This window comes from Talpa occidentalis, unplaced genomic scaffold (assembly GCF_014898055.3).
Source record: "Talpa occidentalis isolate TD23 unplaced genomic scaffold, MPIMG_talOcc4v2.1 talOcc4.3, whole genome shotgun sequence".
Lineage (NCBI taxonomy): Eukaryota > Metazoa > Chordata > Mammalia > Eulipotyphla > Talpidae > Talpa > Talpa occidentalis.
This window is the reverse complement of record NW_023603184.1, coordinates 106,968,656-106,984,799: the sequence shown is the minus strand read 5'-3', so window position 1 is coordinate 106,984,799 and position 16,144 is coordinate 106,968,656. Positions and strand designations below refer to the sequence as shown.

General features: G+C 39.2%; 1 protein-coding gene across 1 annotated transcript in view; it reads left to right on the top strand.

Moving 5' to 3' along the window:
• Positions 1-16,144, top strand: part of PDE11A (phosphodiesterase 11A) — a 327,412-nt gene that overhangs the window by 277,752 nt on the left and 33,516 nt on the right. The window contains exons 17-19 of the mRNA XM_037523614.2: positions 2,038-2,101; positions 8,206-8,280; positions 12,924-13,007. Of these exons, the coding sequence (XP_037379511.1) occupies positions 2,038-2,101; positions 8,206-8,280; positions 12,924-13,007 (223 nt within the window). The remainder of the gene's footprint in view (positions 1-2,037; positions 2,102-8,205; positions 8,281-12,923; positions 13,008-16,144) is intronic.

Genomic DNA, 16,144 nt, shown 5'->3' with positions numbered 1-16,144 from the left:
CATTATTGAAATAAAGGAGAAGAGGGGCTGATAAACATGATCAGATACTCTAGGAATCCCCTCTTCTTCCTATACCTCACTGAGGATAGAAATAGCATGTCTTCCTCAGCCTTTCATTCATTCCTTCAATAGCACTGAGTGAACTGGCACCACCGATCTGTAAATTGGACTTGAATTATGTGGTGCTCAAAAATAAAACAGGTGGTGCCCTCCCTGGGGTTAAGCTTAGGGGTTAAGGCTTAGTGCTACCACCACAACAGCCTGAGTTCAGTCCCCCACTCGCTGCTCCCCTCAGTCAAGCTGCCTGTTCTGCTCCCCACTCTGTCTCTGGTGAATCCTCTCACTGCCCCCCAAACCTGTGACCTGTACCCCAGTTCTTGTATGCATAAATAAATAAATCTTTAAAAAAAAAAGAGTTATCAGCATTTGAGCATCTAGCAGATTCTCAATAAACTTGTTGATTGACATATTAGTGGCCATATGAATTTGAGAAGTAAGCTTTGAATTATTAAGCAGATGGAAGCTAAGTAATTATCCAAGTTATGGTACAAATAGGCAACCTCACAGATTATTTCCTCTACAGGAGAGGGAATGCAAATTGCAATGCATTACCTACAGCCTCCCACTCTGGTACCAGCAGAACCCAAAATGAGATGTCGGAGTGTAGCATGAAGGGCCTGGTAGCCTTGTGATAAGTACAGACTCCTGAGTCTGTTGCTAATTTACCTCCATTTACCTCTTCCATTTACCTCTCAGGAAGACAGGAGCAATAGCACCTATCACTGAGAGTTGTGCCAAGGATTCATTTGGTTGGACTTTAGTCGCTATTATATATACAGAAGCAGACATACAGTGAGCACTGTAGAGACTTGTGACAGAAGATCAAATATGACGGCCAGACAGATGTGTCTCTCCCTAGCTAGTGCACAGCGCAGGGGTGTCTGCTGTTAGATGCTGCCTGACTTGGAGGGCTGCTGGTTGTATTCTGAATGACCTATTGTTATCTGCCCTCTCCTTCTTCCCACGAGGAGCTTCCTGGGGAAGTTACACAAGCCCCACCACCATCAAGGCTTGCTCTGCCATCTGGGCAGCAGACATGTTTCCCCAGCACTGGAATCTGCTGGGTATAAATGTTAACACCTGACATCAGGACAGCCCTCTGACCTTTAACAGCACACCCTTTCTCCCAAAAGAGTCAGCCACGATGTGCTTTCCCAGCTCAGACCCTTTACTGCTTTTCATCACACCCTGCTGGTTTCCATACAAAGAAAGCAGATTTTGGACAGAGTATGCCTTATTTCCCTCCTCCTGTCATATCAAATGATAAGCACCACAGCTATCTGCAATTTGAATTGTTTCCCTGTTTTTATGTCGGTATGATTTCTAGTAAAACGCAATAGAAATCTGCTGCTCAAAAACTGGATTCACATCTCTCCTGTGCTTTCTTATGTGCCCAAATTAATGAAAGTTGTAACTGAATATGTTTCTTCTTCATAATGCATATAAAGCATGGTTGCAGCCAGGTAGTAAACTGGAAGGAAAGTGTGACTTTCCCCTATAAATCTTAGCTCCACAGAGCAGATGCTAAGGTGGCGTGAGCCTCGCCTTTTTGTATAAACTTTCTTCCATCCCATAAATGAGCAATAAATTGGTAAGTAGATTCATCAGCTCCATATAGTATTTTACACTGATTCCCTTGCTGATAATCAAAAATCAAAAGCATTGTCCACTACAAACTATTCTGAGAGGAGCTTGCTTAGCTCAGGTATAGAGAAGGGAGTGCTTTGCCTTCCTTGATCTGCTGTAGACAAAACAAAAGGGCCACCCCAGGGTATGTGCAAGCTTTGTCTTCCCAAGCAGTGTGGCCACGTGACAGACATGCTAAACACGGGACCATAAACAGAGTGTCCCTTGTTGAGGAAAAGAAGATGTGAGCTAGCCTTCTTTCCATTTTATTTATTTATGTATCTAGGATGGGTTTGTTTAGGAATGCAACAAAAGATTATTCAGGCTGTTTTGTATGGTTCTGTTTTTCAGATCAATGTTAATGACAGCCTGTGACCTTGGAGCCGTGACCAAACCGTGGGAGATCTCGAGACAGGCAAGTGGTGATTAATGGCAGGGCTCAGCAGTGGAGGGAAAGCGGGTGGGGGGGCAATATTCCCAGAGCTCTGACTACCAGGTTCCGAAACCATAGTCAATTTGCATCAGTATTAACATGGTATAAAAAATAGCAGGAGGCTTAAGCATGACATATTTTATTGCATAGTCTTTATCATGCTTCTACTGTGTAATAGTATTTCTGTCTCTAAGGTGGTATTGCTTGTTTGTTTGTTTTTTATTTTAATACACTAAATCCAAATAATACTTTGGCCATTTCTTAAGGCAAGACTTTAAAAAATGTTTTTGAATAGGTAATCATGTTTAATACAAGGTCCAGTTTCTTACATCTGAAAAATAAAGGAAGTAAAAAGAAAATTCTATTTTTCTAAAGACTGTTTAAAGATCAGAGAGCTCTTTGATCAAAGTGTGCAATATTCAATTAAATTTATTAAATTAAACATGCCTGGTTTTGCTGCCAAAAAGTGTCAGTTCTAGAACAGGAATAGTTTTCAGTTCTGTGACTGCCCAACTTAAGATCCTTGATAACCGATAGTATTTGGAGGTTAATCATCTTTAAGTTTCATGAGGTACCTACTGGGTAGACTATGGGATCTAAAATAATAACTTGGTATCTTAAGACAGAACAATTTTAGAGAATATAAGATTCATATAACAACAAGTATTTGTTTAGTAAATGACTAATATTATAAGTAACTTTTATTGACTAAATAACTAATATTAAATGACTGCTTTATATGCATTACCTCATTTAATCCTTAAGATTCCCTTTGAGATAGGCACAGTTAACAATGGAAACTCAAATATATCACATCCTAATTTCTGGAAACTGTAACCATTACCTTAGAAGGAAAAGAATCTTTGCAGATATGATTAAGAATCATCAAGCATACCATCATCATCATCCTGTATTATCCAGATGAACCCTAAATCTGATCACAAGTGTGCTTATAAGAGAAAGGCACAGGGAGCTTACATGTCCAGAAAAGAAGACAAAGTGAAGATAAGGCAGAGTAGAGTAATGTGGCCACAAGCAAAAGAAAGCTGGCAGCCATCAGAGGCTGAGCAAGGCAAAGATCAGATTCTCCTCTGGAGTCTCCAGAGGAAGCACAGTCCTCCCAACAACTTGATTTCTGTCCAGTGAATTGATGTTGAACTTCTAACTTCCAGAATTACAAGAAACTAAATTCTTGTTGTTTTAAGCCACCAAATTTGTGGCAATTTAGGGCAGCCTTACGAAATCAATACAGTTGTTATCCCTGTTTCACAAAGGGGGAAAATGAATCTGAGAAAGGATAAGTTGCCTGAGGTCACCAGGTGCAGAATAGTAGAGCTAGATATTCAAATCCTAGCATTTGGGGCTACAAATTCTTCATTCTTCAGAGTCCTTTATGGTTTCTTACACAGGATGCATCAATCAAAATTTTTTAATGATGCAAATGTGTCAGCACAATAGGCTATGTTATATCTAAACCCAAAATCTCAGTGACTTATGCCAACAAATTGTTCACAGAAGTGTGCATCCAGGGTCAGTGGCACCGACAAAGAGGTCATTTTGAAATGGGGCTGGACTGTCCAGGTCATTCAGTAAGAGGCTCTGGCAAGTCTTACACTGGCAATTAAATGCCTCCCAACAATTCATTGGTTATAACTTGTCATAAGATCCCACCCAACCAGGAAGTATAACCCTTTCACATACCCAGAAGAAGCAAGTTAGAAATATTAATTAATGCCATTGTCTGCCCTTCCAGTCACCACAAATGTGATTCACTTTCCTTCCTGTAAGCACAATAGAATCATCCTCTCCCCAAAGGAGATGACCCAAATGTTCCATCAGTCATTGTATCAAGCTTGAAGTCTAGAATGTCTGAGTGATCTGTGCTAGTCTCTATTCTACATCAGCTCTAGCTGCAAATGAAAGATCAACACATATCCAAGATGTAGCATCTAACATACATGAAAACCATAACATACTCAATAATACTCTCATTCAGAAAGGAGCTAATGCAACATTTAGCAGTTAACAATCCACATTAATTCCAAAATTCCACCAGACATTTACTGTGGACCCTCTATTTATTGGGGGGTGAGGGAGGGTACCTGATTCTCTGAGAGATGCTCCATGATTGATTATTTCCCATGGTCTTTAGATCTAACTTGGAAAATTATTCCTTTTCCATTACTCTCCTTGGTCATGTCTGAAGGGTGGCCTGTTTCCCAACTAAAAAAGTTGAGTATCCAAGTCTTCTTTTTATTTTAAAATAGTCACAGATGCACAGGTTTTTGTCATCAAAACCGTCTGAAACATTCAGTCAACTTCTTATGTTTTAGATTCTAATCATTGCCATTTGCCAATAACACATTCACAGTTCTGTTGTCTATAAACTTAGATCTTCTGTATTTCTTTGCTTCCTTATTATTGGGAGCAAAGAAACATAGCACGTGTACCTCTTTATTCTCTTTCATGACCTAATTCCTAGTACTTTGGGTCAAACTCATGCTAGTGAGAGACCTAAATAGTTAAATCATTTCTCTGGGCCATTTTGTCCACTTGAAAGGATATTTTTGTGTACCATGTAATTCAGTCAGAGTTTTTAACTATGGTGTACTTGCCATACCTTCAGTTTGATTCTGGCTGCAAGGCTGAGTTTTGATGGGTCTTGGTCATTCAAAATGTATCTCAATTTTTATTTTTACAGTTTGAGGGTTAAGAAGTACCTTCATCTTCCATCTCTACAAGACCCTGAATTTGTGACTCCTCTATTCTCTTTTATTCCTGATTATAAACCTGCCAAACCTTTTCTGAACTCACTTATAATACCTAGCAAAACACAGCCAATAGCAACCATCACATGCTACTAACATTTTGTTTTCTAACCTCTTCCCCTAAGGATATAAGTTCATGAAATTCCTTATCTGTTTTATTTCAGTGAAAATTGTACAAAGTATTTTGCCACTGTGTAACATCATCCTTATAACCTTCAACAACCATTTCCTTACTAATTTATGTTTTGCCTCAAGTTGATGCCACATATTTAAGGATTTTTTTTTTCTTTCCTTCTCCTCCATTTTCTCCTCCTCCGCTTCTTTCTTCTCCTCTCTCTTACAGCAGTACCTCACTTTCAAACCAATTTTTGTCTTACTTTATTTTTTTGTCACATTGAAAATTCAGTTCAAATTTAGCAGTTTGCCTATAACACTCTCCTGCAATTGAGTTTTGGTTTGAAATTACATAAGACAGTCATTGTAGTAGTATTTGTATAATGGGTAATTGTGAAGAATCTGTGTGACTGAGCAGCTTATTTCTACATCTCTGCTAACCCTTTATTTTCCCAGTGTGGGATCTCAGACCTCCCTTATAGTAAAGCTTGGAAATAGACTGCAGAGAGAGGACTCTTTCACGAGGCTGGGGGTAGAGAGTAGGAGAAAGTTACGGGCCCTGGGGGGAAACACACAAGACTGGAGAGGGAGCGGAGTTAGTTCTGATGAGAAGAGCCTTCAGAAACCCCAGTGAATACATGTCAAGAACTAAAGGAGCAGCAACCCACTTGGGGGCAGGACAGTGACAGGACAAAGTACAAAGGAAACAACACAGGATCACAGACCAGAGAGGTCTAATGGCCACTTGTAGGTAGTTTCTTTGTCACTGATGTAAATATTATTTTATTGTTAGGATTTGAAGTTTTGCTGACACGTGCATAAACTCAAGAGTTCAGGAAAATAAAGCACAAATCTATATTTTTCTAAATGTTTCCATCAGTGATCAGGTCCAGACCACAGATCTCCAAATTGAATAAATTAAGATAATTACAAAAACATATTCATTTCTATGATTTTAAGAAACATTTGGACAAAAGACAAAAACAACAGAACCTTCTTTTAAAACTGAAAATCTATTTCTAATTTTCTGAATGTCGATCTTTTTTTAATTCCCTCGCAGAATGGTGTTGTTAACTGGTGTCTATTACACTTTTCTGCTTTACAAACATGACTCTAAGCATGTGGGTTTCCCCAGTGATTCCCTCAAGGCCTGATTAGCATCTCAATTTCCTTCTTTAATAAAAAATTCAATCAGGACCACTTAATGTTCCTGATTGGATTTTTAAGTACAAATGAAACAGTGGTATAAGTTGAACTGTGAAAGAAGCGCAGGGGAGATACACAGGATCACTTTAGAAAGATCAAAGACAGGACTTTGTTTTAATTTCTTTGCTTCCAGGGGCTATAGACCCAGGCAGGACTCCCTCCTTGGGGTGACCTGGTGAACACATTTGCATTCTTTAGTGCAAAAGACCCACCTTAGAGCAATTTGAGGGAGAGTTCTGGGAACAGAATAAATGGGGCCAAGGCTTCAGGGCACCATTTCTTCTTTAAGGGAAGCCCAGGGATGGAGGAGCAAGTCCTAGAATACTAAAGGAAAAGGTAATGGCTAAGACCAGAGGGGAGAGAAGTAAATTGAGTCCTAGAAAAGTTTTTGAATCTCTTTCAACTAGTTTTATGCAATTGAATTTTTAAAAGGGGCTCTGATTCCTTATTAGAAATGTTTAAAATCTGAACTAAATAGACATTCTATTTATTTATAAATGACTAAGTATTTGCTACTATCAGGTGTGTATGTGTGTGTGTATGCGCTTGATGTTGTGTCTAAGTTTTATTAATGGTTACGATTTATGATTGATAAAATCTCTTGAGTGATATACTTAGGTAAACTTGATCATCTGTGCATTTGACAAAAATTAGACCATTCTAACCTTTGCCAGACTGAAGAACCTCATCTTTATGAGAGCCTGGAATAAAGAAAAATTAGTTTGGGAATCCAGATCATTTTACCATCAAGTTATCTAGGATTTTTTTCTGCTCTTCCAATATCATGTAAATCCAACTAGTTCATCTCAGAGATTTCCTAGATGCACACAATGTGGTGTTATTAAAAATGTCTGTTCAACACTTACCTGTTATATGAATTTGCTTCTTCTCATAAGCTAGCTTTGGAAGCACAGGGTTTCGAGAAAAAACAAAAACAAAAAACTCCAACTTGCTGATGATTAGTAGCCAATGATCATTTGTAATAATGAATTTTGAAAAGTGGTCATCATTTTTTTTTAAAGATTTATTTTTATTTATTTATGCATACAAGAGCTGGGGTGGAGGCCAAAGGTGCGGGGGCAGGGGGAGAGGATTTACCAGAGACAGAGTGGGGAGCAGAACAGTTGGATCTACTGAAATACACTGCTGAGGGGAACAGGGGGCAAGACAGGTGAGGTCTGCTGTGCCATGTGGGTCAGCTCCTGGCCAGAAATCAAACTCGTGCTGCAGTGGCTGCGGACTGCTTCATATTGCTTAGACTTAACCCCTTGCGCTACCAGGGAGGCCCTGGTCATCACTTTCAAAATAGCTCTATGATTAGAATGGTGAAACAGCATTCCATTGTGCTTGTACCAATTAGAATTTGCACTTTTTGTACACAGATTCAGACAGCCAGAAGACCAAATCACACTTAACTATATCAGAACATTTTGTAAAATTTGGTAAAGCTGCCCCTTGACTGATTGCTACAATAGGAAGCAAAGTGAGTGCCCCCCCGTGGGCTTTTCCTTCCAGACTGCACACAAATATTAAAGAGGCAGTTAAGGTGATTTTGTGATGGCAAGAAGAAACCAAGCTTAAAAATTTATGTAACAAAATAAAGAATCTACAAAGAAATTATAATAAAAGTTGGTTGCGTTACTATGTAATATAATAACAATAACAAATTATTATTTGTTTCATTTTTCTGTATAAGAACATTTCCAACTTTGAAGATCTTAGTGCCACATCCCAGAAATTAAATCTATGCTATGGGAGATCATCTGTTGTCCTGCATCTATAAATACAAAGCCCAAGTTCTACTGATTAAAAGGAAATCAGTTTCATTGATAAAATCCTGTAAATACCTTCAATCACAAAAGGTTAAAGTACTTCCTCATAAGCTCTTTGAATGATTAACTTTATTGAGGCTAATCACCATACACATAAACTGGAAATAACCTCTGAATTTTATGATAAATTACACATAACCATAAATTCAATATTTACGTGTTTCAGGTGGCTGAACTTGTAACTAGTGAGTTCTTCGAACAAGGCGATCGGGAAAGATCAGAACTCAAACTCACTCCTTCAGTAAGTCCTTTCTTTTATTATGATGTATTTACCCTCTTTAATAACATTTTCAAAAATAACTACAAATCACAACTTCAAAATGGCAAAGTCTTCCTGAAAGTTTAAAACTTTAATTAAACTTAAATGCTAAACACTTTTATTCCCAGGTTTCTGATTAAGAGTAGTGAGCAACTTACCACAAGTTTCCTGAACACCCACAGTGACACAAGTAGACACAAGGGAGGGTGTGTAGAGTAGAAAGTGAATAACTTAAAGCTTACTGCTGGTATTTCACATGTGGTCAATAGTTACTTTGAAATAGAAATAAAGAAAAAGCTTAAAGACAAGCTGTCTAGTATTGAAAAGCTAGAACAGACAGCTGCAGTAAATAATGGATATTCTAGATTTTATTTTCCTATTTCAAACTTTCCAAAATCCCCAAAGCAAATCATTTCAAGTCTGTTTCTTTTCTTTGCCTGCAAAATGAAAAGCTTCACCTGGGGAACTAGGTTGTACTAATAGAAATGCAATTTATACTGGATTCATCCATTCAGATATTGTTTGAGAGTGTTTACTGTAGATTCAGAATGATGCTATTTTTACTCATCAAGATGCAAAAGGCATAAAATGCCTCAGTCACTACTCCCAAGGAGGTGGCAACTTCTTTATTCTTAGTGAAAGACTTGCTAAAAACATATAACCAATGACTCTAAGAACAGTGCAATGCATTTTAAAGCCTGGCACAAAATGGTGGATTCAGTGAAGCTTAGGGGTTGTGTCATGGATGTCTTTTTTCTGAGGATTCAAATCAACTGAGTTTTGAAATTTGCAGATATTTATAAGATCTTCAAGTTTTAGATAACTTACTTTGCTCCCATTTCAAAGCAAGAAAAAGCAGAACTCATTCCTAGATTAAAGAGTTTTGACTGCTTAAAGTCAGAACTACATAGTTAAAATAACTGACCAATTATTTTAGTTTCCATATCAACATCTATTTATACAGTTTTCAAAACATCTCTTTATTAGTTTTTGGTGGTGTCTTCAATCTTGACTATAAAAATAAAGCTTCTAGATTGGGATAAAGAATTAATGTGTAAAACCTAGAACAGTGCAGAGGATAAACTTCATCTCCATTTTTAAATAAAAGCTTCTCCCTCCTTTAAAAAACAGTTGCAGTGGCATCCTCTGAAAGATATACAATGCAGCGATACCTCTGGACATTTAATTAAGTGAAAAAATATGAGTCAACTGCCAGCATTGGCAAGTTGGAGATGCAGTGGTGTAACACTAAGAAGCTTTTGTCTGGAGACTTGGGTTAGACATTTTCTGAAGACATAATGAAATTAATTTCTGGTGGAAATGGAGCTCTCAGTGCTACCCTCTCCTCACAAAAGGCTACTTAACACAACTGACGAAAAGGCCTGGCTGCTGTGGCAGGGGTATCCCTCACGAGTCCCTTTCCAAAGATCCCTGGAAATGCATCCATCCAGAGCTGACACCTGCTGTGTCCATTATTCCTTGATATTTAGGAAGAAAATTGTCCAGCATCCCCCTTCAGGTAATATTATCCTAAAGATCCATCAGAATTACTTTATGATAACAAACAGTTTTTATTGGAAGCAGTGATTCAGTTAACAAAACATGCTTGAGCACCTCCAGGTAGCCAGCATGAAGCTGGGCACTGTGTGTACAGCCATGAGCAAGTCATCATCTCCCCTTCCCTCAAGAAGCTTGTCAACTGATGGGAGATAGAGACGCTAAATAAAGTCACCCATAATCTGCTACAAGATGCAAAATACTGTAAAGGGAAAGCACAGGGCACTGTGTTATTTCACAATTCAACTCATCAAACACAAAAGAATCTTTACATTTATGGTCAACTAATTTTCAACATGGGTGTCTAGACAATTCAATGGCAGTGGGGGGGGAGTATAGTTTTTTTTTATAACTGTTGCAGGGACAAGGGGCTCTCCACATGCAAATGAGTGACATTGACCCATACTTCTCATCATATCTCAAAATAAACTCAAAATGGATCATAGTAAAAGTAAGCACTAAAACCACAAAACTCTTAGAGAGGAAAACAAGATAGATATCATTTGGTTAGACTAGCAATGGTATCTTAAATATAGTACTAAAAGTACCAGAGATAAAAGATAAATTTAATTTCATCAAAACTTAAAACTTTGTCAAAAGTCACTGTTAAGAAAGTAGACAACCTGGGGCCTCCCAGTGGCGCAGTGGTTGAGCACAGTGGTTGAGCGCTGGGTTGCGAAGCTACCCACAGCCTCTGCAGCGCCGGTTGGATCCCCAGCTGCTCCCCAGCCACCGGAGGAGGGTCCCACATGGCGCACAGACCTCTCCTGCCGCCAGCTGCTCCCCTCAGCAGTGTACTTCGGTCCTTCTGCCTTCTCTGCTCCCCGCTCTGGCTCTGGTGAATTCTTTCACCCTCCTGCCCTTCTGACTGTACCCAGTGCTTGTATAAATAAATAAATAAATAAATATTTAAAAAAAAAATCTGGAAAAAAAAAAGAAAGTAGACAACCTACAGAATGGGAGAAAATATTTGTAAATCATATATCTGATGTGAACCTTATATCTAGAATATATAAAAAACTATTCAACTCAATAATAGAAAGTCACATGCCCAATTTTCAAAACAAAGCATCTGAATGGACATTTCTCCAAGAATATGTATAAATGATTAGTAAGCACATAAAATGATGCTCAAAATCATTAGTCATCAGAGAAATGCAAATCAAAACCATAGTGAGATACTGTTTCACACCAACTAATATGACTAGAATCAAAAGAACAGACAATGACAAGTGTTGCCAAAGATGAGGAGAAACTGGAACTTCATACATACATTACTATATGTAAAATGATGCAGCTGCTTACAAAACAGCTTGGCAATTCCTTAAAACATTAAACATTAGAACTAACACAGGGCACAACAACTCTACCTCTAGGTATATCCCGCAAAGAAAATCCACCCAAAAACTTGTACTTGAGTGTTCATACCAGCACTATTCATGATCACTGTGAAGTGCAAACAACCCAAATTTCCAACAATTGATGGATGGATAAATAAAATATAGCATGTTTTATACAATGTATAATTATTTGGCAATAAAAATAAGTGCTGATGCATACTACAGGGATAAGCCATGAAAACATTATGCTACATGAACGAAGTCAGTCACAAAAGACCATCTATCACATAATTCCATTCATTTGATATGTGCAGAACAGACATATGTGTAGAAGCACAAAGTAGATGGGTATTTCCCTAAGTCTAGGTGGTTTGGGAGTGAATGAGAAGTGACTAATTGGTAGTATTCTTTTGGGAGTCATAAAAATGTTCTAAATGGTTGCACTACTAAATGCTATGGTTGCACTACTAATTGTGAAAATACTGAAAAACACTAAATTAAAGAGACAAGAAGTATATGATGCTTCAGGAAGAATAATTAAATAAGAAAATTTCAGAGAGCAATGAGAGTTACAGAGCTTCCTATTTTTTAAAGGAACATCTTGAACTGAGACTCATGTAGTTCACAAGAACCATCCCTTTCTCCAGCATATTCACAGCCTTCCCAAATTCTTCCTTTAACATTTCACCTGGGAGACACAGTGGGCATTACTCCTTTGGAAGTAGAGGCTTCCCGAATTTGCAGATATTTCCCTCAATAGCACCCTCTATCTGAGTCTTGGCAGCTAGTGATTTCTGCCCCATCCACACCCACCCTCACTCACCAGCCTGTGGGATGCAGGATTTTTCAACATCTCTGGACCAAGGGAGCAATTTGAATTTACCCTCATGACTTATAAATGCCATGATGATGCGATGCCACTTTTATCTGAGGAAGCAATGTGGTAGGTCAAGGTCAGTGGTTTCTTGGACACTGGCCTTATTCCCTGGGAACAAAGGAGGGGAAATTCTCTGGGCGTAGACCTGGCAGTGTTCCAGGAATCCATTTTACCCTCCAAGTCCAATTGATTGTTTCCTTTGCTATGGCATTCTCTCAAAACTATACCCCAATTTTCAAAACATCATTCTATCATAAAAGTTAAAAGCTGGGAATGAAGAGAGAGTGAATACCTCTAGCCATCGTCCATGCAACAATAAATAAAAATTTAGAAAATTTTAATGACAGAAACTTATTGAAAAAAACCTCACAGAACTGACATACCAACACCTCACCCTGAAAAATTAATAATAAACAGTATCAGTTTAAAATTAAATTGCCTTTAAGGATCTTTTCCAAAGTAGCCCCTTCTATCCCACCTCTTTCACTACAAAAATAAAAGCCTGTGTTATTTTTGTGGCAATAAAACATCTCCTCTTCTCCTTGACTTGTACCCAATTCCCAATGACCTGATGACTTGATTTAGTGGCAGTTACCTATATCTGAAGACAGATTTTGACCCTAAGGAGTTGTGTGCTATAAAGTTCAAATAAATTCGCTTACAAATCTCATAAAAGAGGTGAAGATACTTTATTTCTCATCATAGGTAAAAGGAAAGAAAGTATGTGTAAAGACTGATTGTGATTTGTGAAGTGTTCAGTTGGCAAAAATTGGATCATTTTGGCAAAGTGTTTGACACAGCACCTGTAAAATACTCCAGTGATAAAGCAGGGTTCTCCTCTCCCGTTTCAGGCTATTTTTGATCGGAATCGAAAAGATGAACTGCCACGGTTGCAACTGGAGTGGATCGACAGCATCTGCATGCCTTTGTATCAGGTAATTGTGATGGGTGGGCCTGCATGTCCTATGCTTGCATTACTTTTGAATACAGTAAGCGTGTATACTTTCGAAAGCATTTTAGGAGAAAACCTCAGGATATGTATGTTGCCAAGAACTCAGGGTACAGTTTATCTTTTCTTAGATTTCTGACCCTCTCTGAGAAGAGATGCAATTAGGAGATGGAGGACCCAAGTTTTCTACCACTTGTGAGCTATTCTGCATGGACTTAACTCCTTCTACACCCAGGGATAATAATACTTTATCTCATTGATTCCCAGACTGGGCCTCATGGAAAACAAATATCCAGCCACATAGCCTGACAAATCTCTCTTTAAAGAGAGCTCTCAGGCCCCAAAACTAGGAGCCTCCCATGCACATTAATATAGTAAAGCCTGGGAGAAGTCCTTCAGCAAAGAAGGACTTGTTTAGCATTGATTAATTCTCAAACATGTTTTTTAAAGATTTATTTTATTTATTTATGCATACAAGAGCTGGGGTGTAGGCCAGAGTTGCAGGGCAGGGAGGGAGTGAGAGGATTCACCAGAGACAGAGTGGGGAGCAGAACAGGCAGATTGACTGAAATACACTGTTGAGGGGAGCAGAGGACAAGACAGGAGAGGTCTGCTGCGCTGTGTGGGTAGCTCCCTGGCCAGAGATGGAACTCATGCTGTAGTGGCTGCCAAGAGCTCCATATTGCTGAGACTTAGCCCCTTGCCCCACCAGAGAGGACCCAATTTCTCAAACATTTGGCCATGGAAATCCTTTTCATTTTTCATGACTTTTCTTATATTAATATCATGTGAGACAGAACGGTTCCCTAAAACATGGTTTTCTTCTGACCTCATAATAAGACCATGAGGTTTTACAAACTGCCTTCATCTTAAAAATCTGCCTCTCTCTGAGCTGCAGGGGCCAAATGCTGCCCACCAAATACTGGCAAGACGCATTGCTGGTCCACAGCTCTGCAACCTGGTGTTCAGGACCCTGCTTCTGGCAAGGAGACAAAAGTCATGGGCTGTGAATGTTCACACTCCACTTTGTGAGTTCGAATGAGGGCTGGCATCAGTTGGCACTACAGTTTAGTGTACATTGCCTTTTAATTGTACTTCTAAGCATTTGCTTTCATGTATAAAACCTGGCAAGTCCTTTACCCCCCACCTTGCTCAATCAGACTGAGCTTCTTTTCTAACTTCAAAGTGAGAAACACATGCAGGGAAAGCAAAACCGCTTTAGCTTCTCACTCTGTGTAACTCCGTTAAAAACACAGTATTGTTTTTTAAGGACCTCACAACCATTAAGTTTCAGGCTTATCTACCACTTCATTTTCAACGCTTTTAGAAACTGCTGAGCCCTGTCACATTACCCTAAAAAAAAATCTAGAATACTGTCTTGAACATGGAAATGTAATTTTTAATGACTATAAATAACAAAAGTGAGTTTAGTTGTTTGTTTTATGTTATCCATTAAACATGTGATAGCAAAAGTCAGACAAATAAAGTTTTAAAATAATTTAAAGCAGATAATTTCAGTTATAGCTATAATATTGTCAGTGTGCAAACTGACGGGTACTTGGCCCGCTCCAAATTGGTTCTGCCATCAACCACAAGAAGACAAGGATACTTTTAGTGTGAAGGAACTTTAATAGATTAGTGTGCAGAGCGAGAGAAGAGAAAGGATAGCGTTTGAAACAACCAAAGTTGGCCTCCCCAGTGGTGCAGGGGGTTGAGTGCCTCACTGCAGAGTCTGCAGCCTCTGCAGTGTGGGTTTGATTCCTGGCTGGCCAGGGAGAGACCCACATGGTGCGGCAGACCTCTCTTGCCTCACCCGCTGCTCCCCTCAGCAGTGTCTTTGGTCCGATCTGCCTGTTCTGCTTCCCGCTTTGTCTCTGGTGAATTCTCTCACCCTCCCGTGCCCTCTGACTGTACCCCAGTTCTCGTATAAATAAATAAATTCTCAAATGCCCAGACAAACAGGATTGGCCCAAAGTGGGGCTGCCGAGGCCTGAAAGGTTGCCACAAGTTTTAGACACCTTCTGGCAGGGACCCACAGAAAAGAAGCAGAAAGGGTAAAAAGCAGAAAGTCTGGGATGAAAGAAGCAAAATGAAAGTACAAATCAAAGTAATGGCTCTCATTGTCAGCCTCCCCACAAGGCTCTCACCTATGTCTCTTCCAGGTGTCTCTATTTCTCTCAACTCTACGTTTCTCCTCCAAGTCCCTGGTGCAAATAAGGAAACGCACCCTTTTCCCTCAAATGTCTCTCCATGTGTCTCCTCCATGTCCCCCTCTGTCCTCCTGGTATTCTCTAAATCTTCACCTGGCAGCTCAGCTCTAACCGTCATTAGATGGGCAGGGAACACGGAAGCTCCCCCTTTTATGGAGCTTCCTTCCTCTCTGTAACAATATAATGTTCTTTTGTTTAATGAAAGACCGAGTCAAAAAATTAAGATGAATATTGCCTTTCTTATAGAGAGTCCTCAATTCCTTTTCGTCCTGTCTCTTCCTCCCATCCTCTCTCCCCTGGTATCTGAGTAAGCTGGGCCCCTTGTGTAAAGCCCACAGCTCTTGGGTCAGGTATATCCTGCTTTGCTAAATTGACCTTGACTATCCATGTCGAATTATTTTTTAATGTTCTTCAGTTAGTTTCCTGTGCATACCTGGGTGATATATGGGATGAAGAAACTCGAATTACTGTGGGTAAAGAATGAAGATGTGTATTGTGGTACTATTTTTGGTACTAGTTTACTAGCTATTTTGAATGTTATAAGTTACTTTGGAATGAACCCAAAGTCTCCATACCCCTTGTAGGTGACTTTAGGCAAAGCTGGGAAAAAATCCATCCAGAGCTTTTTCACATTAATTTAATTGCTTTATTGTTGATTCACACGTGTTCGGGCTTGAACTGAAAATAGCATATCCCAGAATTTAGGGAGTAATATTACCACATCACATTATCTATCATTCCTGATTTTTCGTGTCTGTTTTACTTTACTCTTATCTGGGAGGCAAGACACACCCATCTGTTGTCATCCATGGGGAATGAAAACACAGCAAGATTAAGTGAGGCTCTCATCAAATCAGAATTGTGCCCCCCCCACCACCACCCCTCTCTTCCAGGGCTCAGGTTTCGGTGCAGT